At 39.5% G+C, this 26,626-nt stretch overlaps 1 protein-coding gene across 6 annotated transcripts in view; it reads left to right on the top strand.

Annotated features, from left to right (window-relative positions):
• Nucleotides 1-26,626, top strand: part of LOC131044098 (dnaJ protein ERDJ7) — a 178,166-nt gene that overhangs the window by 108,060 nt on the left and 43,480 nt on the right. For all 6 annotated transcript variants that reach the window (XM_057977381.2, XM_057977366.2, XM_057977357.2 and 3 more), the window contains one exon: nt 2,878-2,998. In XM_057977381.2, the coding sequence (XP_057833364.1) occupies nt 2,878-2,998 (121 nt within the window). The remainder of the gene's footprint in view (nt 1-2,877; nt 2,999-26,626) is intronic.

Raw genomic sequence — 26,626 nt, 5'->3', positions numbered from 1 at the left:
TTCGTATATAAATATCCATTGATATGATTCAGCACTGAACCTTGGACAACACTCACGATTATCTATTTTATATTCTATTGTACCAAGCAATAATATGAGTGGAGCAATTGAGAGTAATATGCTGAGTAGTTATTTGACTTCATTGATGGTTCAACTATGATAAAAGTGCAAGATCGCTGAAGTATTAGTAATAGATAATAAACATTGAGTGATTGTAGTGATCGCTATTGCCTGTTGTGGTGATTAACTGATGGGAGATAGCTACAGAGGGAAACAGAGTAATGAATGCCGAACATTAAGAAATGAAGATAAAGGTTGTGTTGCGGAAGAAGCCTATATTCACCACAATCCCTTGGATATTTCGTTCACCACACAAGAATCTTAGTTGTTAGGAAAAGACATGAGCCAAGAGGAAGACGTTGCCTAAACAACCAATCATGGTGTCGAGCTGTCATGTTCCCTCCTTGATTGTTATATATATCCCAAATGAAGCAATTATTATTATTAATTAATATAATAATTACCAACAAATGATTATTTGGAATTTATTAAATATTATTATTTAATTAATATTTATTACTAATAATATGCTTGAAATATTCAGCTAAAGATAAATTAATATTATATTATAAACATAATTTACATATTATAAATTATAAACATAATCTACATATTCTTAATTGTAAACACAATTTATATATTTAAGATAATAAATATATAATTTATATATTGCCAATCACCAAGCATATTGATTATATACGAAGACCAAACATAGTTATAAATGATCATCATCACAGATAAAGATAGTAAGTGACATGATCATCATATCATGTAAGGAGAGAATACAAGAGTCGGTTATAGAGTTGATATAGATAACTATGATCCATTAAGATCATCATAAATCGATATATGGATGATTCACCATCAGTTCGCATACATCTGTTGGAATGTCTCCATCTCATATGGTTGACGTATTCTCCAAAGCGCTTAATTCCTATGGAAAGTCAAAAACTATCGAGTAGAGAACAAATGATGGTCATACAACGCTTTTATGATGGCAATTAGATTAAGGAAAAGCGATCTCCTTGACAAATCAATGATTGCATACTTGAAGAAATCGATAAAGTCTTATAAAATACCAAGTATCGCCACCTTGGATTAAGTCAGTGATTAATAGTTATATAGGAAGGATGCAACTACCAAGACCAAATATAATTAAGAGTTATCGGCATAAAACATCTTTTCACCATAGAACTAATGCATTGATTTGACTTGAATAAAGAAAACAAATAATAATAATTAATCATGGAAGGGTGCGGTTTGAGTAAGAAGCTGATTTGTGTAAGTTGAAGAGAGATGTTTCTTAACATCCAAAGAATGTAACTATCTAATCAGCGAGAAATAAGATGGCAATCAAATCCATCCGAGCAGGGGGGATTGAGCATTTTTTATTTATTCAGTCCAGAAATTGATCACCCTTATAAAGCAAATAGCAGCCAATTGGGGATGGCTTTCCACCACCCATAGCAAGGCTAAGAATGCACAATAATAGCGACTTAAATCAGAGACAGCACCAAGTATCACAACTACAAAAGATATCACATAGACAAGCGATCAGAGAATTCTTCAAGATCTATACGGACCAATCAGCAGCAAACATATCGCTTTCACATAAAGGAAGGTATCAGAAATAGCGACCCATATATACATAACTTTCAGATTAATAGAAGTTCTATACTTGATCAATATATTATAATGGTAATCTCCATTCTATACCAGAGCTAGTGTTTGGCAATATAATCCTTACAGAATCATCCTCATTAATAATCAAAATAGAAAGAAGTCTCTTGCAATTTAAGAATCTAGACAAAACTTTAGTAATTCATTAAGGGAACATTACACGAGCCAAGCCAGTACCATCATTCGCTGCCCAAGGAAAATTATAATCATTTACAATCCTTAAGCATCGCCTTGCAAAGGATGGTTAATCCATTAATTTTGGCTAAAACAAGTTAGCCAAAAGGTGCTATAAAGAGTTCACATTAAGAGTTGCCACCCATCCATTAGTATCCTATGATATTAAAGGGGATCAATATTCATTTCAAAAGGACATTGGAATTTGTTTTTGTCTTTGTTTTTGTCCTTGTTTGTATCCTAATGGATCTGTTCTCTTTAGCATTTATTGCCTTTGGCAGTACGGTTGCATACTTAAATATATCTATCAAACACAACACCATTAGTACATGAGTTTCAAGTAAGAATCTGAGACAGCAATCATCTCTCAATACTGTTAGTGGTTGAGGATCATTATCAGCATAGTTCCATTGCCAAATCAGACACAGCTTCATAGCATTATTGCTATAATCATCAGAAGGAGACTTGAAGCATACATTACATCGTGACATATCAGAAATAGAAGCACTCTCTCTTCACCTCTGCAGATTCGATATCACAAACTTGCATAGACATCCAAGCTATATCAGGGACAGCAGCAATTAATCCGATCATAGTTGCAGATCAGCTATTTATAGTATTCAAGATCATTTTGCATTTATCCAAGTGCCATATTTAAAATAGCAGTGACAATGTTTACCGTATAACATATAATATCTGAATGTAAGTGGTATCAATTATACTTCATAACGCCAATCATTCATTAAGTGATATCATAAACTATTAAGGAAAGAAGTCTCTTTCAATTAATTCTCATAAGTTAATTGTCCCTATTTTTTATGTCATAAGGGGACATTACATACCAGATCTCTATTGGAAACTTCATTTAAGAAAAAATATAGAGATGTTCTTTAATGCTAATTTCAGATTTTTCATTTTCATCTATCTTGAGATATAATTATATGCTTTATATGTAATTTGCAGAGAAGATATAGATGTGGAGCTTAGCAAGGAGCTTGAATTACAAATTGAAGGAGCTGAGAAGCCATCGTTTTGGAAGCTGTTTGGTACTCAATTTTTGTTGCTTCCATACACTATTGGGAAGGTCTGTATGTGCTTTACAATGATACAAGTGTTAGTTTTTGTTTTTAATCTCTTATTAGCTAGATCCACTTACATTTGTTTTATTGGTTGCATCTTTGCTTAATCTATAAATGTTTTCTAGTTTAAGTGTAGTTGTCATAGATTTTCCAAAGTGTGATCCAATCAAAAAATATTTCAGAGGTATGATGTGCATGTAGGATCTGGATCATCTTTAAGATTTATTTGTATGTATAGACCTTGTGGATATTGAAAGAAAAATTGATGCTCGTATGCCTTAAACTGGGAAAGCCGGTGATCAAACCTAATGCCATATATAGGCAGGGCATAAACACAAAAGAATATTTACGAGAACAAAAAAATACCTAGGAGAATATGCTAATAAATATCATCACATTGCGAGAACATAAGTTCGTTCATTGACGAATGTGGTCATAACCTATGTGGTTTGAATCACATAAGACTTGACAATTAACTAAATGAAGGTTGACACATTGGTCAAGGCATTTGTCAATTATTGAATAATGTCACTCAAAATTAATTATATTGCTAAGGGAGACTTGGCAACCACTAGACTCAATTCTGTCACCCTATTTCCTTTTGGAAAACCATGCAAAAGAGTTGAAACTATTGGAGTAAATATAATTTACTCACAAGCTTAAGTTTACTTGGGCATATCATATTCCTAGGTAGTAGGTAAACTTTATTAATATTTTATTATTTACTTGTATTTAGTATTTTGTGCCAATACTTGACAGGTAGTTGTACCTACCCTTGCAGCTCATTGGTGCTCCCTCTCTAGCTCTTGCCTACATAAGTAGGCACATGTACATAGTTTTTTCATCTCAATTCATTATATTTCATCTCATTTGGTGATATAGTTGGTTCTCCCATGAAGGTTTCTGCAGGTTGTGATCTTGGCTCTGGAGTTGTTCTCCTACATGGTATTAGAGCCATTCAGCCTGCAACTCATTCCAAATCTGAGGAATTTTGCCAGTGTGGAGTTTTGAGGTCCCGGGTGTTTCATTCTCGGTTTATTACATTTGTTGTGCACATCAATTCGTGTGTTGGCAATTTTCTGTGGATTGATATTCACATATTAGGCAACTTTTTGGCTCAATACGGCCATATTTCTGTTTATTTTTGTCTATATGGCAAAAATTTTGGCTATTCTTAATCTATAGTGGTATGATTTTGGTAACAACGTTTGAAAATTTTAAATTTTCTATTTTGCCTTTTATCAGCCCGACATCAGTTTGCATCGTGGGCAGGGTCAATTTATATCGGCTTTATTGATTACATACCAAGTTTAAGGTGCAAGTGATCAGCAACATATCCAATTTATTACAGCATTTTTGCATCAAGTAATTGCTTGATTCCTTTTCTTGGAGCTATATCACATTGACATTGAGATCGGGTTGTTCTCTTTTATTGGCAAGGAAGATTTATGTTGTCCTCTTGTCTGGATCGTCTTCTAGTAGATGGTTTTATTTGTGATCAGCTATATCAATATCTTTGGCATATTCAGATTTGCAGCCCTTATATTTTCTCCAATGCTTTGATCGGTGATAGGCCTAAATTTGTGCCGATCTGAATCAGATCGACCTTTACATGCAACACTTGATCAAGCCGCATCAATATTGACGAGCTCTTTCATTGGCAGATTCCATGTTTTCTTTGGCAGCTCCAAGGTTCACTTTTTGGCCCAATTGCGTTTTGACTCTTGATGTGTTGCATTCGGTTAAGAATAGTCTTGTGCCAATTTGGTGAGTGTCTCTAGCATAGGCAAGCGTCTTATGTTATTGGTGCCTTAATATCTCACATTGTGAAGTCAACCATAAGCACGAGATTGGGCTCTCCTCATCAACGGTTTGTTTGATTGCTGCCTTGTATTGGATTGGACACATTCTCTAGTTTGTAGTATTCTAGCCTTTGTTCTTGGGCGATCAACTCCTCTTATTTCCTGGTGCAAGTATCTCACCACCATCAGTGCTTCTCCAATGCCGTCGACCTATTGTATAGACCTTGTTGTGTGATCCATGCAGACTCAGCTTGAGTTGGGCTTAGCCTTATCTAGGCTCCTTAGTCAACTTCATCATCGAGAAAAGTGCTTCATCATTGGGGTCTATGCTTTTACCTTCAAGGTATTGTTTTATAACTGATTTAATTAATACTCTAAACAAGTCACGAGCTCATATTGTGGTTGGAGTGTTTTTCTTATTGGAGGCAACAATAACCCTTGGTGGTTGATATTAAGGCTTCATTATCATTGGCAAGGACATCATATATTTCCATCTCATTGGTTCAATCCGGACCTACCATCTGTTCGTTGTAGTTGAATTACTTGCCAAAAGAAAAAACTCGCCAAGGCCTAACAAAAAAACTTGGCAAAAGCTCGACAACTTAAAAAATTGCTTAGATTTAATTAGAAATGCATTTTTTTTGCAAAATTCAATGAGGAGATGCATCCAATGAGTCAATAAATGATTACATAAAAGAAACAAGCTGAGTTTAGATATATTTGATTGATTTAAATGTAAATTGGGTACAAAATGGCATCCTCTTGTGGAATGTTGATGGCTGATAAATTGAAACAAAATGAAATAGCAAATTGTTTTTGTAAAACTAAAATTCAGTACTACATCAAAACATTTTACATCTTCCTCTTCCCAATTCTAGTGAAAACTAGGGGAGAGATAGAAGTAGAGGGTCTAGTCCTAGTAGTTCATGTGGCTTCTTCACCTCACCAAAATGAAGTTGAGGTAGCACCCCTCGCGGGGGTTTGAGGGTGAGAGAGAGAGAGAGAGAGGTAGAGAGATAGGTCTAGATCTTGGGTGGGAGAGGAGAGAGTGAGATAGAGAGTGGTGGAGAGAGGAAGAGTGATAGGGAGATAGGTCTAAAATTCGGGGCAGATAAAGTGAGTGAGATAGAGAGAGTGAGAGAATGTTGATATGAGCATGTTGGTTACTAAAATTTGACTATCTAAAAATTTAAAAGATCTTTTAAAACCTAGAATTTGCATTACAACTCCTAGAGATATTGAACCACTCTCAAACATCCTGCCACAATATACTTGAAATATAACTTCCTTTCGTATACTTAGACGTTATATTTCATGTATATATTCTGATGAAGAGAATGAGATTGACTTGGAAAAAAATTAGATAATTTTTTTACGTGTTTGGGCCTCTTTTCTTTATGTAGCCGAGATTTTGCCAGTTGTTGAGGTTTTTTGTGAAAAACATGCCAAAAACTCGGTGAGTTTTTCCCAAAAACTCCGTGAGTTTTTTGTGAGTTAATGGCATAAATACTTGTCAAGTAAAAAAATGCGTGTTTTTCAAAACTTGTTGAGTACTCTGCAAGTATTCCAACTATGTCTATGAGCATTAATTGGTTGAATTAATATTCATTTGGATCCATATATTGATTGCAAGATCCAATTTCATTGGTTGGCATGATAGGCTTTAATACTTAATAGATTTGGCATCTTTTAGTATTCAATTTTTGCTATTTACAAATTTGTTTTTATGCCATATGTTTGGAGGCTGACATATATTATTTAGGGGGTTCGATGCATATGCACACGCTTCTAGCACGAGGTGGGGCGACCTATTGCTTGCCACCCTATCGCTCCTATTAGCACTGCCCGCCCCAGTGTCACCACCCGGTTGTAGGCTAATTTTCTTGTCTCTCATTAGCATTGAGGGTCCTATGGGCATCTAGGGTGCCAACCCCTAGGTGCTAAAAACTTTTTTTGTTTTTAAGCAATGCTTACCCATTCCTGGCAGGTGGTCATGTATGTCACCAAGGGTCAGTCGGCCCTAGAGCTTAATTTGGCTCCCTTCTTTTGATGATTGGGCCTTGTATTGGCGATTTATTCCATAGCTGTGGACTAGGTCAATTTGCTTGATCAGGGTCCATCTGTCTGATTTTCCTTCGTAGTGGAGTAGCTTAATCCGATTGATTTCGCCATCTATCAAGTCAATCCGCTTGATTTGTTTTTTCAAATTTGATGGATGACATTTCTATTTGATGACTTAATTCAGTTATCAATTCATCTTTGGAGCTTATTCTACATTAGTTTCCACATCAGTTCTAGGTCATCACCTTCTTCATTGATTACCCCTTTTGTCCTCCCACCCACCCTCGGGCCGTTGCTTCGAATGCTCTCTCCATAAGCATGCATGTTCGATTCGGACCCAAGGCATAGAAATGATGGGGTATCTACCTATTTGCTTGTAATGATCCAACCTTCAATTTATAGATAGAACATGCATCAATCAAAGCGAAGCCCCTAAACGAGTCCTCCATACAATTGAAAGAGCTTTGAGAAGTTTCCTGTGGAAGAGAAATATTGACAGCAAGTGTAAAATACCTTTAGTTTCCTAGCAAAACATTTGTAGATCTAAATGGGAGGGAAGATCAGGTATACATGATTTAGATGACAAAAATCTTAGCTTGGGGGCAAAATTAGTATGAAATTTATATTTAAAGTCTACTTCAAAATGGGCCCAAATCATTAAAGCTAAGTACTTAGATTCAAATCAGCCAGAGAGAATTTTCACAATTGCGAATCCCCCAAAAAGATCAAACATGTGGAATTTTATTGTTAAGTATAGACAAGTAAATCTACCTTATTTGTCTTGGGTCATTAAGATTGGTGATAAAGCCAAATTTTGGGATGATTCTTGGAACGGATCCCCTCCGTTAAACCAAAACAAAGAGCTTTTGCAAGACAAACAAGTGTTGCTTTAGTCTTGGGGCCCTCAAGTTCAAAACTATTTATTAAAGTCTTTCACAAATGGTCTGGTTAACTATCGATGGAAAGATTTCAGTCACTTAGACTCCCCTCAAACCCACAAAGATCTCCTATCTAGTATCTTGAAGGAAAGGTAGCTATTTTTAAGCAATGTAATGCCCCCTTTTCGGCTCTAGTTTGTTTTAGGGTCTGTTGGCCAATTCAGAGACCCATTGGTTAGTCAGAGGCAGAATTAGGGTTTCTATTTTCTAGGAGGATGTTACGGCATTTTTGGTGGCCTACATGTTTGAGTTTGTCAGTTTGGGTTTTGGATTCCTTCTGGGCTTTTGGAAAGCTTCGCAGTGATGGTACATGCATAGCAAGCAACGAAGTTTGGCAAACTTACTATTTTTAGTAAGTGGAGGCGAGAGAAGCTTATTTCTCTGGTTTTTTCTAGGGTTTTCTAGGTTTTGAGAGAGCTTCACGATGGTGTAACATGCAAATGAATTTGAATACTTTTCCGGACTTACTATTTTTAGTAAATTGCGACGACTACTTAGAATGTGGTAAAAATCACTTTGGAAACACTTACTATTTTTAGCAATGTGCTATTTATAGTAAGTACTATTTTTGGCAGGTTGCTGTGGTCTAGTTTAGAAGCTATGGCATGTAGTACAATTTTAAGGATTCCAACCTTGAGATTATTTTGAGCAGTATTCGGTATATGAGAATTAAAGTATTCTTTTATACTTTATTATTTTCCCCTTGGCTTAGGCATAAATGGTGTATGACATAAAGGGGGTCGATTTGATATTTAATTTATTAGCTTATAGCCTAAGTCTGGACGCCCATGGAGGTATTTTTCAATAAAAGGGATTATGACTTAACAATATATTTGATATTTGTTGAAGGGAGAAATACATTGTTGCTAAATAAAATATTTAAAAGTCATTTCCCTAAGTTATGTTGAGTGCTCACTTATTATATTATTGGCAATTTTAATTGACTCATTTATGCACTTGGGCGATTGGGAAGGAGATGGAATGAAATGCAATGAAAGGCAAATTAAAAGAAATTTGAATGTCAGTGTTTAATCCAATATTGGAGGGAAAGGAAGTTCGATTTGGAGAGAAGATTATAAATAAAGGCCTTGGGCTCTCATTTTGGGTATCCAAGAATTTTATAACGGAGTGCTGTCGAAATGTTGTTGGAATGCATTGAGGAATGCTTACCTCCTAGACTATTTGCTTAGCTTCTTGCTTGAAAGATAGCGAATAGCTGAGTTTGGGGATTGTTCTTCACTCAAAAGAATGGATGGATTCATTGCTAGTGTGTGTTCGAGTTTACTGATTCTGGAGTGCCGTGTGTTGATTTTCAAGTTGCTGGTTTTGGTGTTGCTGTGGCATGTTTTCGTTCATCACTCTCTGTTCGTTTGTCAGCTCATTTTGGGTAGTGGCTCGTTCTCTTTCTATGCCCCAGGCGGTTATGCTTGGGAATATTTCAATGGTATCAGAGCCGGTTTTCCTGCCAGCATGTGTGTTCAGTTGATCAGAGCACAAGTTCTCCCTTCTATCCTGTTGGGTCATGGTTTTTTTGGTTGGATATTAGAGTTTGGAAGAATGTCTACCATAGATAAGTCTATGCGTGAGTTAATATTAATTTGATGGAGGATCTAGTTATTAAAAGGGGGTTGGTAAAAGTTCTTGCAAAATCCAAATCCAACCATAAGGAATAGTTTGAAAAAACTATGTTTAACACAAAGATGAATGATGGAGTTGGTGCTTTGACACATAACCTTGAGATAGTGCTTCATGAAGATTCTCTGGTGATGCATGCAACTACTGTTGATGAGGTTGTCATTCAAGAAGAAAAATTAGTAGCTGAGGTTGTGCATGATGAGTTCCATAATGTTTCTTATGGAGCTAGTGATAGTTTTGAATGCACTCATGTGCTTCCAGAGGAAGAGAAGATGAAGATTAAAGAAGGTACTATAGAACAAACTATGATAGATCAACGACAAGGAGGTGTGAATTCTTTTGGTTCCCCTCTAATTGAGTCTAGCATTGTTTCATCACCATCACCTCATCCTGGCAAGGAGTCAAACCATAGTTTGGGATTTGTTGATTATGATTATGTTCACTTAGCTAAAAATGATGATGAGACAAGCTTTGAAGAGGAGGTACATGAGACTTGGGGCAGCCATGGAATCACTGCTGAAAGGTATGACAAAGATTCTGATTTTGGTATTCATCATAGCAGTAGTTCACTTTCTTTGGAAAATCAGTTTGTGGTTTCCAATGATAACCCATTGTTTGAGATGGGTATACAAAAGACATATGACAATCCAGTCTTTGAGTGGGAAGATGGAACATCCCTCGTTTCTAGCATTGCTCTTGGTGAGAATAGCAATGTGTGGAAACCAAGAGAAGATTCAAAAATCTAAGTTGGAGTTTGTTTTTCAGCTTGTTGTTGATCTATGTTCACATTATGAAATAATTGGTTACCCTCATGGTAGACCACCAGATCTGGATAATACTTGGAGCTATGGGTAGCACCTTTTAACTAAGCAAAGTAATCAGCCCTTTGACATTTGGGATCCAGGTGTGAAGGCAAGTAAGGACGACGAGGAAACCGTGTGGGATGAATTTTCCTTTGATCTTGATGAGGCTTAACAAACAGATTGTGTTGTAAAGCTAGAGGACCATATGGTTCTTGATGATGGAAAGTTGAAAGAGTTTCTAAAACACAAATCTGATTTACCCATTCATGAAGTTGGTGGTAAGCAAAAACTTGAAGATTTAGTAGAATCTGATCCTCTTCATGATATTGAGCAATTGCAACTAGTGGGTGGTGAAGAAAAGGAGTCTTGGAGCAGCTTTGAGGGCAGCGAAGACAAGAAATAAAGTTCTGATTTTCAGTTACAGCCAATGACTAGTACACCACCTTTGCATGTTCACGAGTGGAAGGATAAATTCATGAGGTCCTTCGAGAATGAGGTATGGGTTCTATCTGGGTTTGACTGTACACATAGTTTGATAAAAGAAATCTATTGCAAGGCTCAAATTGAAGAGAGACGGAAAGGAGTTAAGGATGAAGTTGCTCTCCCTAATCTGCAACTAATCAAAGACTCTTTGGAGACAATGAAATCAGAGTGCATACAACTGATCACTGATCGTGATTATGCCATCGAATTTGCAAAGAAGATCCTTAGTGCTTTACAAGGAAAAGAGAGGAAAGTTGAAGAGCTTACTCTTGAACTTGAGTCAACATAGGACATGTTAGAAAATACTCAATTGGCTCTAATGGAGGTAGAAGATAAGTTTGCTGATTTCAAGCTTTTCAGGGAGCAAGAGAATGCACCAAGAGCTAAAGAAATCAAGCAGGTAATTGGTGAGCTTGATAGTCTTCGAGAAGAGTTTGATCTTGAGAATTTCACAAGAAAAACAAAAGTTGCATGTGCAGATTCGGATCAACAAGATGGAAGTGAGCAAGAGGAAAGGGATGGCTTCCAAGTTCTTGATAACCCTCTCTTTGAAGTGGGTATTGAGAAAAGTTATGAAAACCCTCTCTTCCTGATGGATGATAAAACATGTGGTGAAGTGATCGAACATGAGACTGAGTATGGTTTCCAGTGTATGGATGATGTGATGTCAAACCATGAGGATGTGCCACGCTTTGTGAATAGTAATCTTCCGAGGCTGCTTGATACTGAATGCATAAGTGGGGTTGAGGATGAAGACTCCACTTGGGAAGTGTTGTATTAGGATGATTTCAACATCTTTGACATCAAGGTGTTGGTTTAAACACTGTTTAGTAATTGACTATGGTTTCATTGCAGCAGCAAGGAGTGGAGATTTCAGACTTGTTACTCATGAAGTAGGGGAGAAAGAAGGACCAAAATGTGGTGATTGCATGCTTGATAACCTATTCCTTGGGTTGAATAATAATAAGGCTCATACTAGTCCATTTTGGGAGTTGGATTTGAGGACAACATTTGTCCCATACTCCAATGTTGTTGAAACTTTCATGGTTAGGCTTCAAGGGTTTGCTAGAGGAAACATCAATTTCTGAAGTATGCACTTGGTCCTTATTAGCACATGGGGATGTGTTGAATTTTCTTTTCAGTGTATTGAAGATCACTTTCGGTTGGGTATCTAGGCTCGAGATCGTCAACATGGTTTGATGGAGCTTATTACATGTGGAAAGAAGGATCTTTGGAGGGATAAGGAACAAATTTTTTAGTCTTGATGGTGTTGTTCCCTTCTTTACTAGCCATTTGATGGTTCCTTTTGCTCATCAACTAGTGGATTGGGAAGATATTCTGAGCAAAGGATGGTTCGATGTGGAGTTGGAGTCACTTGAGAGGAAATTTCCAGCCTTGGACGTGAGCAGATGTGTTGTTTTGGATGACGATTTCCTGCGTTGCAAATTGCAGCAGCTGTTCATCTTCTTGGATGCTGATTTTCCTAAAATCAGATCTCAAGTCAATCATTTCAGCCTTGGTGAGCTGCTGGTGTACTCTTTTTCAGAATTCACAGTCGCCTGGTAGGACAGGTTTATGGTCTCAGATGAGAGGTATGGCGAGTTGGGGGAATCAGTATCTGTGTATGGGAAGTGTTCAAGTTGTAACTAGTGGTTATTGTTATGCCCTCTCTTCTACTTATGATTGGGACAATGAACCTTTGCTTTCTATGGTTCATCATTTTGAGGTGCTTGGAGGGGGAATTATAAGAGATTTCAGAAGTCTCCATCGTTGTATCATAATAGTTTAATTTGAGGCCTAGTAGATTCATGTGGAGTTATGAGAATGAGTTTTTTGAGCTCTTGCAAAGGATTGTTTTCCTCCTTGTAGGAAGATTTGGAGAAGTCACATTTACAGTCATGTGTTTGATTGACACCTTGGGGAGATATGTTGTGGAGTTTGATCATGAGTTGAGTAGACTTTATTTCCTATTGCTCAGGCTTGTGATAGACAGTGGCATTGTTGATAATGATTACTCAGAGCTTTATGGGCATGAGCTGCTGCATGATATTGATTTCAGTCCTGCAAGATTTTTCAGCCTGAGTATCATGGATGGTAACATTTTGGAGTCAAAAGGGAGGATAGTGCATTTTTGGCATGATGTTTTCACTGATTTGATCAGAGTGGCACAACATTGGAAAGGTGGGTTGTTCCTGAGACAGTTATGGGACCCTGAGATCGTACTTGTTTGGGTGTGGATCAGTTTAAAATTTTCTTGATTTGTGGTGGCATTGTTTGAGGACAAGCAATTTTGGGAAGGGCGAACTGTAACATCCCCTTTTTCACTCTAGTTTGTTTTGGGGTCTGTTGGCCAATTTTGAGACCCTTTGGTCAGGTAGAGGAGGTAGAATTAGGGTTTCCTATTTTCTAGAAGGATGTTACGACATTTTTTGCGGCCTACATGTTGGAGTTTGTCAGTTTGGGTTTTCGGAAAGCTCCGAAATGATGGTACATGCATAGCAAGCAACGAAGTTTGGCAAAATTACTATTTTTAGTAAGTGGAGGCGAGAGTAGCTTATTTCTCTGGGTTTTCAGAGAGCTTCGCTATGGTGTAACATGCAAATGAATCTGAAGACTTTTCCGGACTTACTATTTTTAGTAAGTTGCGATGACTGCTCAGACTGTGGTAAAAATCACTTTGGAAACACTTACTATTTTTAGCAGTGTGCTATTTATAGTAAGTAGTATTTTTGCTAGTGCTATTTTTGGCAGGTTGCTGTGGTCTAGTTCAGAAGCTATTGCAGGCAGTGCAATTTTTCAGTATTCCAGCCTTCAGATTATTTTGAGCAGTTTTCGGTATATGTGAATTAAAGTATTTTTTAATACTTTATTATTTTCCCCTTGGCCTAGGCGTAAATGGTGTATGAAATAAAGGGGGTCGTTTTGATATTTAATATATCAGCTTATAGCCTAAGTTTGGACATCCATGGAGGTATTTTTCATTAAAAGGGATTATGACTTTACAATATATTTAATTTTTGCTGAAGGGAGAAATACATTGTTGCTAAATAAAAAATATAAAAGTCATTTCCCTAAGTTATGTTGAGCGCTCACTTATTATATTATTGGCAATTTTAATAAAGTGACTCATCTATGCACTTGGGCAATTTGGGAAGGAGATGGAACGAAATGAAATGAAAGGCAAATTAAAAGAAATTTGAATGTCAATGTTTAATCCCATATTGGAGGGAAAGGAAGTTCGATTTGGAGAGAAGATTATAAATAAAGGCCTTGGGCTCTCATTTTGTCTAAGTTATCAGTTCTTCCCTTTTTGGCCTGGGTCCGAGTCTTGGTTCATGCCCGGTCCTGGTTCACCTTAGGTTCAACTTGGGTTCTACCTGGGTCCTGCCCAGGTGGTTGGGTTCCCTGCGTGGGTTTCCAAAAACGGGGCCCACGGGTCATAAAACAAAAAAAACAAACAATTGAAAACCACTTTTTAAATAGTTTTTAAACATGCAAGCCACCAAAACTGCCAAAGCATCCTCCTAGAAAATAGAAAACCCTAATTTTTGCCTCTGATTGACCAACGGGTCTCGGAATTGGCCAACAATCCCCAAACCAACTAGAGCGGAAAAGGGGATATTACAATTTTTCCATTAAGTGTGGGTTGAGTTGTGAGCTTTCAGTGGGTTTTTAGGCTGCTGGTCTGTGTTTTTCAGCGTGTGGGTAGTATATCTAAGTCTGAAATTGTTATTGTGGAGCGTGTTCTTGGTGTGGTTGGTTTGTATTGGTTTTGGGAGTGCCTATATTTCATTTCCAGCTGTTAGACTTGTTATCAGCACTTGTTTTACCATTCATATTCATCTTGTAATGTTAGTTAGTAGTACTAACAACAAGTTTCTTGTTTACTCTTAGTCCCACTACATAAGTGGAAGAGGCTGGCTTTGTTGCCTATCTTTGGACAGTGATATCTCATAATCTGAAAATTCATATTGTGCTTTGTAAAGTTGATTAGTAGTACTAACAACTATCTATTTTGGATTGTTGCTCAGGACCCACTGAATAAGTGGAAGAGGCTGGCATGCCGCCTTTCTTTTATTATTGTAACACTTTCCTCCCGCTGAATAAGTGGTCTAGTAGATTGCAATTCTATTTCTAGTCCTCCCACTAGATAAGTGGTTGAGTGATTGTTGCTATTTCCAGTTCCTTGTAATCTTGTAATTGGCTGGTTGCACCGCCAAACTGCTGTGGAAGTTCTATCATCTGCTGGATAAGCGAAAGGGGCTCTTTGCATTGTAGTTTCCAGCAGAGCATTGAGCTAATGATCCCCTTAGCACCATGTGCTCTCACCTTCCCACATTGGGTTCTTGGTGATTAGAAAGTGGAAGGGTTACTTTCAACACTGTTTCTGATTTTTTGTTTACTAATCCTAACGGGTGCTTGTGGTGTTGTAACTGGAAAAAAATTGAAAAAAATTAAGGGGAATATTTTAGTGAGCACATTTGCCATAAAGGTGAAACTGAAAAAGTAAAACTCATGCTACAAGTGTAAGGAGAAATGGGAACTAGGGCATAAATGTGAAAAGAGAGGTCTAGCCCATAAGATAGAAGAAACCACTAACGAAGAGATCAAAGAGAATCCTATAAAAAATGCAAGGTATGATGAAGGAAATCTTAATAGCATACAATCAAAAAGAAGAAGGGATAATGAACAGATGGAGCTTTATGGAGGAACCAATCTAGTAATCACAAGACCCTCATAAATATGGCAGCTGAAACCTCTTCATAAAACCTCAAGGTTTCATTGTCAAGTAAGGAATGGATGCATTCTACTTAATAAGAAGGATCTAGTAATAATTAGCATGGAATGCTCTGTGTTTCATGTGTATGCTCCGTGTTTTTATGTGAATGCACCATGTTTTTTATTGTATACTCCGTGCTTGGTTCATATTTGAGGTGTTTCCATGTGTGCCCGAGACTAATGCTTAGCAAAAAGACATGAGGTTATCTAGAAGAGAATTGATGTGTGTCACGCTTCTAATCCTCCCAAAAATAGATGAGTTCACTATTTATGATTGCAATTGATGAGAGAAAAATTGTTTTAAAATAATAAATTTCAAGGGTTAGTTAGGAATCCTTGCTTTGAGAAAATTATAGTTAACTCAATCATTGCTTGAGGACAAGCAATTTCGGGAAAGGCAGATTGTCATATTCCCAATCTGAAACCCCATTATCTGTAAACTTTAACATGAAATTGTCTTACATAGTAAGACTTCACAATTTCATGGGTTATAGTTGCCTGACGACAATAACTGGGATGATACAGAACAAAGGTAATGAAACTACTATTGGATCGACTCTCTCCTTACTCAACGACAACGATTTGGATAAGAAGATTAAGTACGAAGAGGCATGAAGAGTCATGCGATTTGCAAGGAAGGGACACTTCCCTTTCAGTGGTCACAACTTAAGGGAGGATCACACCCCTACAAAACCGATGGAGGAGGTATAAGAAGAATAAGCCAGCATTCAATGGAGGGGCATTGAAGGATAATTATTTGATTCGCAGATCAGATTCTTTGCAGACAGTATTCATTCACAGGTAGATTATTGCAATCATTACTGGGACATCAGATTGGTATGTTGTGTTTTACTTATGAATCAAATATTTATTTACAACTATATTATATCTGAATACTATAGCACAACCGATACATTTGTTCTTATTTTTGTACATTTAATAGAAATAATAAGAATTACATTGGTTAATTAAGTTTAGAACAATTTTCTTAATTTCTGTTGTTGACATATATATTCATAATACAAAAGATACTAGTATATTCATAACCCAATTACTTAATCATTTCTATTGCCCCCCACCATAAGGAGAGGCGTGGTGTTGTTAGGGAGAGGCAGAGTAAATCCATCCCAAATTAGGTGAACTCCAAGGGTGGTTTGGATGGATGTTTTTGAAACCTAGGACCAACTATGGAGGTGTTGTCAGTGTACTGTAGACAAGTAAATCCCCATCCAAGGTTGAGGATTAGAAAGGAAGGAAGAATTGTGGCTTGAATATAGCCACTACCAATTGTACTATGAATAAATATGGTTATCTAGTTGAATAAATTAATTTAAGGCATGATAATATTAAGTAATAGGTGTTGATTATTAGGAAATTGGTAGCGTCCTGTTGACGTGTCTGAAATCGCATTGCTGCAAACTCCATACGGCCAACGCAGAATAGAATAGCCAACTGAATATCCTATCCTCTCTTGAGATAAGGAAGTCTCTAACACTGTGTTCTGAGTTCGATCAAAGGAGACTACCTCAAGGTTTCTTTTGTCAGGTCTTGACTGCGGGATCTCTCAGTGGCTTGATGTGTTTATGTTGGAAACACAACGGGGACTTACGTTTAACTGGCAATTTATAGATAAGTTCCCTGGAACTTTTACGATCTTTCTATCGGATGATATCAGTTAATTTGATGCTGTTTTGATAGGACTGCAGATTTTCTGAATAAAAAGGGGAAAAAGGAGGGAAGGATAGAGAGGGAGAGAGAGACATGAACTGTAAATTCTAACTACGATAGCAAATTCAGTCAAGTAGACAGACACCTCCAGGAAACTAGATCAAACATCACCAGCTACTTAAACACAATGTTTGTATCAATCTAGTGCAATCTTGGAAGGAGAAACTAGATTTTCATATTATCAAGTACGATATTAGAACTTCTACATTCATAGTATGTATTTGATAACCGAACTAAGCATGAAAAGGTCTAGATTAACCATGCGGAAAGAAAAGCAATCAGCCGTTCCCTAATGGTATGGACTGTAAGGATTCTATCAGATGCTTGATTGAAAAAAAAGCTATGTAAAATAAATAGACATAACTGAAAGATTTCTAAATTAAGTGAAGAAGGAGACCATGCACTCACAAGGAAACTTGAAAATAGTTTTAATTCTTTGCATTAATTCCTGTAAATTTCTCCAGAGCTTTCGCAACAATCCAAGAACTTCTTACAAAAAGAGGGAAAACCAATCCCTTAAATAGGCTTCAAAAAGGATGAATAGCTTAGATTTAATCTAAAAAAGTGGCCCAGATTCATCCATAAAGCATGGCTGCCCATATCCATAAATGAGAGGCAAATATCAACAACCACCCCAAAATGGGCAATAACTACCCAAAAAAGGATAATTACAACAATTTGAAATAATCCAAAAAGGTGCATCAAATAAAGCTTTACATTTGTTGACCAAAAGTAAACTGTGACCTTTTTGTGCAAACGTGCACTTTTAAGATTTGAAGGGAAAAAAACACTTTTGAGAAATTACTTTCTCTATTTCGGTGTCACACTCCTTTTCTAGAAATTGATCCTCGCCATGCCGGTATTCCCGCCATAAATCACGACCTGCTGCCCGTTCCTCGCGAACGTATTCCTGAAACTTGATACACAACTGGAAGAGTAGACTGAATGGAGGCATGGGAGGATGGCGAATTTTGTATTGCATGCCCTCGAGATACTGGTCCACGTGCTTTAAACCGTCCTTCCAGTTGGAGCGATTACGCTCAAAGCATAATATGTCTGAATGGAACTGACCAGCAAAACTCAAGTCCTTAGCAGAATAGGAAATCTTATCCGTCCCCAACCTTTCTTCCCAGTCCGGCTGGATTGCATTATCGGACAGGTTGTTTATCCATCCTGAAACCATTGATCGGAGGATGGTCTTACCTAGTTCTTGCATGTTTCCCATAATTGCTTCACATGCGTCACTTTCTTTGTCAATAATTTCATTGGTGTCGTTCTTCATGGTGATGGTCCAGTACCATTCCTTGAGAACACTGATGCTATGAGGATCCAGGATGGTAGACAATGTGGGAATTTGCGCGTGTCCAAAAAAGAGCTCTCATGAGGGGAAGGGTAGTGGCTGCCACTTCGTGCATATGAAGGGATTCCTTCTTTACCTCCAATAACTTGACTAGAGTGAGCTCTCGATGAAAGGCCATTTCTTTCAACTCCTTAAGGATCTGCTCTCCCTTTTTCTTGACGTCTTGCATCCATTCCCTGACGACTTTTGCGGTGTCCTGAACTCCTTCAAATTCAGTTGTGGTCCTTTGCGCCAATGTTGTCGGGGGAATACGGGATTCGGATAGATTGTGCAATGGCCTTAGGAGCTGATCGATGTATCCTTCGGCTTGCTCAGCACAGGCCCGATACATGTCCTTTTCTGCTGTGATCTCTTCGAGCTGCCTGAGTATATTCTGCACTGAATCCTTTAATTCTTCCTTTTCTTTCTCTTTGTTAGCTCGTCCGATGGGGACAGTTGTGATGCTATAATCTGCCAGTGTTATCTGATCTGCTGGCTTGTCTACGGGCGGGGTGGCAATATGAAGAGTGCGGTTCCTTTGTTGGTCTTTGGTCACTCTAGAATATGCCCTGGGCTTTTTCTTCACCTTAGCTTTTGCCTGATCTATATGCGAGAAGATATCCTCTAGATCAATGGGTGGTTTGGTGGCGGCTTTTTATTGAGCTCTGGCAATCAGCCACTCTTGAGGCACTGTTTGGGTTGATGATAAGGTCAAGTCAGCATTCTGTTTTCCTACATTCCCAACTGACTCACCACAGATTCGGAGCTGCCCCGCCACAGGAGGAGTGAAAGAGGTGTGAAGCTCTTTGCTTGCAGTTGAATTCTCCCCTATTTCACTGAACAACTGCCTGACATCTTCATGTGAAGGTCGTTCTTCAGTTCTCTTGAGCTCATGAGTCTCGTCTATCCTTTGTTCTCCCTCGATGGTGGAGTCATCTTTGGTTGTATGGTGAAGCAGCAACTCGTGACGGCTTTGTTGAGTAGGTTCATGCACTTTGACCCCCTGGGTGGATGGAATTTCTCCTTCTTCTATTTGGTTACCCAGTTCGGTCAACTCGAGGGCTCTTAGCTCAGTGTCTAGGACATCAGGCGCAGGAGGATCATTGGCTTCAAATGCCTTGATGTCGGTTTAGGAAGGCGGAGCAGGTATAGAATCCAATTCTACAGCATCGTCGGACGAACTGGGATATTTTGAAGATGAAGTGACCTCCGGCCTCTTTATAGGAATCTTTTCCCTTCTTGTTGTTTTGGACGTCCGAGTCCCTCTGCAAGCCTTAGCCTTCTTTCTTTTCTCTGGTTTCTCAGTTCCTTCCCGGGGTGCACTAGATGTTCCTTCATCTTTTGAAGACTGAGAATCGAGGCTACCCATTAAATGGTAAGTGAACTGGACTCCCTCATGGACTAGCCTCTTGATCTACTGGTGTAACCACTGATCTGTGTACCTTGCTGGGTCTGCCATGACTGCCTCGAAATCAGTGATTGGGTCCCGGGACCAATCAACGCTTGGCAAGAGATGCCTTACTGCTTCAAATTCTCGGGCTTGGAGGCAATTCCCTGAGTCTGTGATCTGATCTGGGACCCGACGGTATTCAAAGAGTCGTATCTGTTTCACACTCGGCCTAGAATATTCCTGTCGCCTGACCTCCTAGTCATCAGAGCAATTCTTCCAATAGTCTTCAACTGACTCCTTTGCTCTGGACCTTCGACCATAGGCTCTTTTTGCCAAATTATCATGATCGAAGTATTTTCTTGGAAAATGGTCCTGTAGGCCATAAGAGGCCAGCTCTGCAAGGGACTCCTCTGCTAGGGTAGGGGTCTTCAAGTGGACATCATGGCTGCCTATGATCATAGGAAATGTGAATCCAGCCTGCTTGCTTTCTTGAAGTAAGATGCCGGTCGGGCGTGACTGCCTTGCAACCTGCATAAGAATTACTTTGTCGGTTGGATACCGTGGACATCGAAGGGGAGCACCATCGAAGCCAACTATTCGGATGTAGGAAAACCTTGGGAACTGAATGAACCAGGCTCCATACCTCTGCACTAAAGTAGTAGCTTGCTCCGAGAGATTTATGTGTAACCCTCCCTACATTAGCCTGACCAGGCGCATTGTGAAGGTGTCATTGACGTGTTCATACTGACCAACCGCATAAGCCGGGCTGTTCTTTTCCCTCTGTGCTATATCTTGGGAGTGTAGCTGGGGGTAACAATCATAGACTTTCACCTGATCGGGCCCATTCCCGATTTCAGCTTTCATTATCAATCCTGGCAGTGGTTGGTTCTTGGCGAACATATAGACCAAATAAGAGGTCATGGTGAAGTACTTCGTTTCGAGCTCAATCAGCTGAGTGTGGATGTTATCGCTTATGATCTGGGCCTAGTCAAACTTAGACTTTCCGGCGAAGACCTGCTCTGTAAAATAGAACATCCACTCTTCAAAGTAGCTGGACTTAGGAAGTGCCATGACTCGGCTGAGTAAGGTGACCATATCCCCATGTTGATTATGAAAATCACTTCTGGGGGTCTTTTTCACAATTCTGGTGGTTGAAGGCCTTTTCTCCTTGAACCATTCTTTGTTGATCAGTGCCTTGCATCGGGCCGGATTCATATCATTTGCCCCTTGTGCTTCGTCTATGGTTGTAGCTGTGGGATTGTTTGGAAAGGGGATGTCAAATGCATCACCAATAGCCTCAGGAGAGAAGTCGGCGATAGTCATATTCTCCAGGAGTATGAGTCTAGAATTCGGTTCATAATGCCGGGCAGCCTCCACTGCTAATTCATAGTTTTGTATTGCTGGAGGAAAACCCGCCGCTTGGGCGATGCAACTTTCCACCATCTGCCTAGGCCTGCGATATGCGTTGGGCGAGAAGACGCGATTCCCGAAGTCCTGAATATCGATATGGCCAAGGTCAGTATCACCAATGTTGTCCTAGATGCTCTGAACTTTCGACTCCCTCAATCCTCCCCTCTGATATTGATACTTCATCTTTTCAACCTTACACGGGATATCTGATTTGGATGCTCGTGAGGTTTCGACTGCAGCGGGCGTTTTTGATGATTCCACTGCCGATTTAGGCATTTATCCTGCACAACCGGATGCGGATTACGAGGTGATACAAGAAAAGTAATGCGGGTTAGATAGCAAAATGCTCGAGCATGCCGGGATTAATTTAAAGTTTAGTTTGGACATGGAGCAATATTTCTAGGTAGCAGCTTGATCAATTTGAAACCAGAATTTTCATGAAGATTTCTGACTGTGCATTTATACTTATCATTTCTAGATTTTCGTTTAATTTTCAATAGAGGCAAAGCATGGAAATTTTCCTAAGTTTGAAAAGAGATGCAATTTCTGGTGAAGCCTTAGGAGTGAATTCTAAATTTTCGAGTGCTTTGAACAATGTTTTATGAGCAAAAGAGATGCAGATTTCAAGAATTCAAGCATTGTGATCAAATTTCACACATTTGTCTATACGATTTAAGCATTGTTCAAATGATCATACGTGACAAAGTGGACTTGATGGGAGTAGATGGCGAGAGATTACCCAACCTTGTCGTGTGAAATGAACGGACGATCCTGCAAAGTTTGAATTCCAACGGTTATCTCTTTGTTTGAAATTTTCGCGGTTGTTGGACAAAAGAGAATTTATCATTTTTAAATGGTTTTTTCTTCTTACCCTGGGTAATTGGCAATCTGAGTTTAAATGATCAGGAGGACTTAATGCGGCGTTTTACCTTGTTATTTTCGGACCTTGGAGAGTTTTCAAATTTTGAACTGCGTTTTCCTCCTTGCAAGTTTCGCAAATTTCGTGTTTTATATTTCATGATTTGCAAGCCTATTGCGAATTTCGGAGCTTGTAGCCTGAGGAAAACTTCGGACCTAACACTTCCTCGTTTGCAAACTTCGGAGGATTCAACACTTTTTCGCGATTTTCATGACTTCAAGAGTCACGGCGCCCTTCGCGATTTTTGCGATTCCTGGTGAATTTCGAAGCTCGACGCCTATAAGAAAAACTTCGGATTTCCAACACTCTTCGCAATTTACGCTAGATGCATTCGCTACTCAAGGAAGGGTTTTGGCGATTTTGAAAAAAAAACTTCGGAGGACTTGGAGTGTTTGCCAATAGAACTTCGGAGGATTTAAATGAATTCACAAGCTATGCCAACCTTTTAAACTATGCCATCCTTCGCGATTTTCGCGACTTCGAGAGTCACGGCGCCCTCGCCTGGAACTTCGGACCTTGGGGCGTCTCTTGCAAGTTATAACACTTTCACCTTTTCTAATTTTCGCTCCCAGGTTCGAAAATGAGGGCTTTAAGATTTTAAATGATTTTCGAACCCCAAAGCATGTTTCGTGATTTTTTCATTGTCTCTCATTTCGGAGCTAGGGTCCGAAAACAAGTTCTAAGTGCTTTTCGGTGCTGGGAGCACTTTTGGCGAATTTCAGACCAAGTGCGTCCCTTTTCAAATATTTCGCGTTTTCATTTCAATCCCAAGGGTCCGAAAATATAATCGTTTAGTGATTTTCGAGGCTTTTAGCGTTTTTGGAATACTTCGCACTTTACCTCTATTTTTAATATTCGCTCCAAGGCCCGAAAATGGGCGTATTAAGTGTTTTCGGACTTCGAGCTACCCCTTGCGACATTTTGCGCCTACAGTTTTCACCCTGGGGTCCGAAAATGGACGCCCAAGTGCTTTTCGGAGTTGGAAACAGATTTGGCGAACTTCGGACCTGGACGCTATACTCGCGCAACCTTTCGCGTTTGCCATTTCAAATTTCGGAGCTGGGGTCCGAAAATAGGGGGGTTTTAAGGCGTTTTCGGGGCTTGGAGGCCGCTTGGGGATACTTTGCATTTTACACCCTCCAGCCTTCGTCCCAGGGTCCGAATTTGGACATTTTTCAGCGATTTTCGGACCTAGAACCATCTTTTGCAACACTTAAAGGCCTTTTACATTATTTTCGGACCAAATGGGAAACATCAGACTTTGAAATTTTCGCCCCAGGGTCCGAAATTTGGCCCCCTGGGCAATTTTAAGAAGTTTAACTTAGTGAAATTCTAAACCCTTTGGGCCTCTGGGTCCAAAATTTGCCCCTTAGGCAATTTTGAAAACTTGCGCGAAACGTCAGACCTCAGACTAGCCTTTTGCTAGATTCCACAAATTTGGATTTAGGAGGCTTCAGAATTCTAAGGCATTTTGGCCAGGCAATTCGATCGTTCATTAGCAGGCGAAAATCATCTCTTATTCAAATCTTATAAACATCGCGGCGACAAACCTTATGCAGTTTGCCTCATAGCTCTTGTGCGAAAAACGACGACTTTGGTCTTCGTGCGACCTTTAGGCGCACTGCTCTTGCTTGGCGGGCTTCGCCAATTCCTACTACCTTATGCCTACCCAAGGCGATTTTCAAAACTTAGAACAAACTCTTGGCGTTCACGCCTGAGAGCTAGACTAGCCGGGAAGATTCATCGGCCCATTACTCTTACATCAATCACTTTACGGGTTAGTCGCGGACTCGCTCGAAGAGACGCGAGAAACTCTGCGCGAAACTCAGCAGGGCAAATACGAAAAGCTCAAAACAGGAAGGGGGACCATGTTGGCGACAGGGAGCGTGTGCAACGCACAACAAATGGCGACTCTGCTGGAGAAATGCTCCTAGTCATTTCAGGGACGCAAGTCCGGATCGAAGCCAGGACCTCTGGTTAACCACCATAATTGAGACGAGAAAAGGAGAAGAGTCTTTCAAGACAAGATAATGTTAAAAGTCAAATCAAATCACACGCAGATCGGATTAACTAGTGTGTGCAAGTGGAGTTTATTCCAGCTTAGAAAAAGTGTAGGCATCAATGTTTCACCGTGTCGAGATGCCCAGCGAGATAATACTTCAAAAGCATCCTGGATAGAACCCTGCTGCCAGCAAGCGTTCATAGCCCCGGCGGAGTTATCGCCTTTTAGCTCACAGAGATTGCTCTGTTTCCGGCAAGAAAGTTTTACCTTTTTTTTTTTTCTCTTTACCGGCAGAGATGCCTGCATTCCCATTTGCCAATTTTATGCTTAGTGCTTGATTGATTTTAGAGCGCTTTGCTCTTGAATATTTTCTTTCTTTTCTTTTCTCCTTTTTTGGCATAGTAGGCAGCGAAGCCTACGCGGGATTGAGCGTAACAGTGGTCGCTGAAGCATAGCTTCGGACCTTTCATCGATGTAGTGTCCCTTTGATTAACAACTGATTGTATGCAATTTTAACATGTGTTTGTGCAGTAATCACGGTATCGGAGATAGGTTTTGACTAGAACAAGATCTTGCAGAGAAAGGTCATCTAGATTTAACCGACCCTATCATGGGGTGCTGAATCAATCAAGAGCCTTTCCCGAGCTTGGATCTTAGAAACAGATGGTTACAGAAATCTGGCTTCGCACCAAAGTTGTACACGGCATAGGCTTCCTTTCAAAATGACAAGGGTCCCAAAGCAAAATAGGAAAACAGGAAACTAAACTAAAATAGGAATCGAAAACTAAACTACCATATACAGCGAAAAGGCTTGGAGAAGCCTAAGGTTGGAAATAATGCTTGAGGAATTGACCGTTCACAGGCAAGGGGATGTCTTCACTTGTTAGGGTCCTGAGTCGGAATGCATTCTCTCCCAAAATTTCGGAAATCTGGAAAGGACCGAGCCACAGATTATCAAACTTGTCGTGCTCTCCTTTCCTTTCATGAGCTTTGTCCCAACAAAGGACGAGGTCAGAAATGTGAAAGGCCTTCACTTTCGCCCTTCTATCGAACCAACGCTTAACCACTTCTTGGTGTTTGGCAAAATTATCTATGGCATTGTCTCTTTTTTCTTCTAAGTATAACAGCTGGGACAACCTGGCTTCTACGGCGTTGTTGATTCCTAGATATTCGCTCATGAATTGCAAAGTTGGTATTCTTAATTGTATTGGAAAGATGGGGTCGAGGCCATATACCAAGTGGTACGGTGAAGTTCCAATGGCGGCCTTGCATCGGGTGCGGTCTGCCCAAAGGGCAAATCGGAGTTGGGTGTGCCAATCTTTCAGATTCTTGTCTAGGAGCTTTTTAATCACTTGCAGCAGGTTCTTGTTAGTGGACTCCGCTAAACCATTACCTTGGGGATAGTAGTTAGATGAAAATTTTAAGGTAATCCCATAATCAAAGGCCCAATTCGAAAACTTTAATGATGCAAAAGCGGAACCATTATCACAGACTAAAGCGTGAGGACAGCCAAAACGTGTAATAATGTTCTCTTCTAAAAATTTAATAACAGCATCAGCATTGCATTGCTTCAATGATTGTGCTTCAGACCACCTTGTGCAATAATCAGAAGCAGTTAGAATGTACCTATGTTGCGCGGAGGAGGGCGGGTTGATCGTACCTATGAAGTCAAGCGCCCACTGGCCAAACGGTTTTACCTCTATGACTGGTCGGAGTGGCATAGCTGGGGTTCGCTCCCTTGTTGCAGATACTTGGCACACATGACAGATCTTAACATGCTCATGGGTGTCCCGGAATAAGGTAGGCCAATAATAGCCTGCCCTGAGGATCTGGTGGGCTATTGCTAAGCCTGACCCATGACCTGTTCCAAACCTAGTATAGAACTGTTCTATAATCTAGCGTGCTTCATCTTTATTCACGCATCTTAGGTAGATGCCCATGTGATTTCTTCGATATAGGACAGCACCTTGATGCATGAAATGGCTGCTCTTCATCCTTAGTGCCCTTTTCTGTACTGGGTTAAGGTGTGCTGGGCATTTCTGATTAAGAAGGTAGAAAGTTATGTCATCATACCAATCGTCTGGAGAGACTTGCTCAATCAGATACTGCTGATGCACGATTCCTGAGCATTCGGATGCGAGGGTCTGCGTCAGAGCTTGACCTCGTACTAGCTTCATGGGCTGGATTTCAATATCATACTCCTGGATGGTGGTTACTCATTTGCCTCTCCTTTCACCTAGCTCATTCTGCATCAATAATGTCTTCACTGCAACATCTGACACTATGGCGTGTATCTTACTCCTGAGTATATAATGCTGGAATTTCCTGATGGCTTTGACCAGCG

Source organism: Cryptomeria japonica, chromosome 6 (assembly GCF_030272615.1).
Source record: "Cryptomeria japonica chromosome 6, Sugi_1.0, whole genome shotgun sequence".
Classification (NCBI taxonomy): Eukaryota; Viridiplantae; Streptophyta; class Pinopsida; order Cupressales; family Cupressaceae; genus Cryptomeria; species Cryptomeria japonica.
This window is presented reverse-complemented; position numbering and strand designations above follow the sequence as displayed.